Raw genomic sequence first — 1,980 nt, forward strand, 5'->3', positions numbered from 1 at the left:
CACTTATAATAAAATAGACTGAATGCGTATTTACGTCTGGAAATACATAAAGCAAACATCTACCTGTTGATCTTCATCAAGAAATCTCCTCTTTTCAGATACGCCCCCGTATAGTCAGATCTCAGTTTTATAACTTCTTGGTAGAGCTGAAAAGAAAAGATTCTATCCAATAGACAACAAGAAAAACAAAAACATATACATATGCAGGGTAACATTTGTATGACTTGGTGTATTCGGAAACGTGAAAATTATGATAACAAATAATAGTTCACAAAGTAAAAGGAACGAATTTGATTGTTATTGGATTGCTCTTAATATATATATTTGTCAGATTCCTCAAACAGTTTATTAACTCTAGATATCGAACTGACATACGACGGGTGGTGTTTCACGTTTACGATCCTTCCGTGCAGGTATGCATATCTCCTTTGCTTTATCTTAGTGTGTGTGTGTGGGGGGGGGGAGAGGTGGTTACTAACGTGTCAGGTGGTAGGAGCCCAACATCTGGCGCCCACTCAGCTAAAGTCATATCACTTTCATTTTATAGTTCTTGTCAATTGATCAATTTTTGTTGTTTTTTTTTTGTTTTTTTTTTTGACAAATAATAATTTTATTGACATTTACTACTCTGTGTTTTATAAATTCTCGATTTAATGTTATAATTCCTCAAGGTTACCGCTGAGCCACCGGTGGCATTAAAATACATTTATGGTGTTTTCAAATTCGGTGATGAGGAACCCACTTTGAGACTAATAATGGTTGGAGACGACTTGAATGGGTAATGAAGAAAAACTTATATTCAAATTTTTCTTCATTACCCATTCAAGCCGTCTCCAACCATTATTTATGTTGTTTGTTGAAAATGACCCCCAGTGGCACAGCGGTATGTCTGCGGACTTACAACGCTAGAAACCGGGTTTTCGATACCCGTGGTGGGCAGAGCACAGATAGCCCATTGTGTGGCTTTGTGCTTAATTACAAGGAAACAATTGTTGACAATTATATTTTTCGTTCCGTTTGTTGTTTCGCACCAATATCACTTGGCCCCAGTTTACCGCCCTAAATACTGGGCTCCAGTTTTTATTATCGAACCAAATATTGGGTTTCACCTAGAACCGAATATTAGAGATAATGTAAGTTTACATCTGCTTATACTTTTCATCAGTAGCCGCTCTGTGCTTCCCAAAGTGAGGGCCGTAAAGCTTTTTCTGGAGGGCCGCCAAAAATGGGCCGAAAACAAAAATACTAATTAATTTTAATTCTAAATGAACAATAAGCAGATAAAAATCATGTAGACTTAATTAAATGATAGAGTATTTCGAAAGGAGATGTTATTGTTTTTACTGTTTTTCAATCACATCTTAAGGCATCTTTATAAGTTGTGGGGGGGGGGGGCTCACACCTTTTCATTCACTTCAAGAGTCTCTCAAGCTAGAAGAGTTTGGGAACCATTGGGTTAGAACTTCCTTTTTCACATATAAAAAAAATCAAAATAGTTTGGTTTGTTTTGAATTTCACACAAAACTACACGATGTGATTTAATGTGATTTACCAAACTTTTTTTTACTACCATCAGTATATTTAAAAAGTCAGGCCCTATGGTTAAGAATCTCAGTCTCAACATCATTGCATTCTTTACCTAAACGAAATAGTAATAATGTTAATGCAGGTCTTTTATTTTGTTTGAAGAAATTGTAGCATGAACTGACGAAAGCAGCTTTATTACTCCACACCAAAAGGTTACTTCAAAAAAGCATGTTCAAGTAATTTCTTAATAACATTAATCGGTTGGAGCTTCGTGATAAAAGTAAGAAAATGGGGGTTTCTTAAACACTTCTATGTGATTGTGTTAGTACCATACTTTCAGGTCAGTCTATATAGATATTACCAGATACAACCAATGATTATGTTAAGATTACTCTATAAAGAAAAATGTATGTGACATATATATCTATATATATATATATATATATATATATA

The 1,980-nt window shown here is 34.6% G+C and overlaps 1 protein-coding gene across 1 annotated transcript in view; it reads right to left on the reverse strand.

Annotated features, from left to right (window-relative positions):
• LOC106475869 (transmembrane and TPR repeat-containing protein CG4050-like) overlaps positions 1–1,980 on the reverse strand; it is a gene marked incomplete at its 5' end in the record, with an annotated part of 17,344 nt that overhangs the window by 6,004 nt on the left and 9,360 nt on the right. The window contains one exon of the mRNA XM_013936544.2: positions 64–146. Coding sequence (XP_013791998.2) covers positions 64–146 — 83 coding nt within the window. The remainder of the gene's footprint in view (positions 1–63; positions 147–1,980) is intronic.

Source organism: Limulus polyphemus, unplaced genomic scaffold, assembly GCF_000517525.1.
Source record: "Limulus polyphemus unplaced genomic scaffold, Limulus_polyphemus-2.1.2 Scaffold9322, whole genome shotgun sequence".
Taxonomy (NCBI): domain Eukaryota; kingdom Metazoa; phylum Arthropoda; class Merostomata; order Xiphosura; family Limulidae; genus Limulus; species Limulus polyphemus.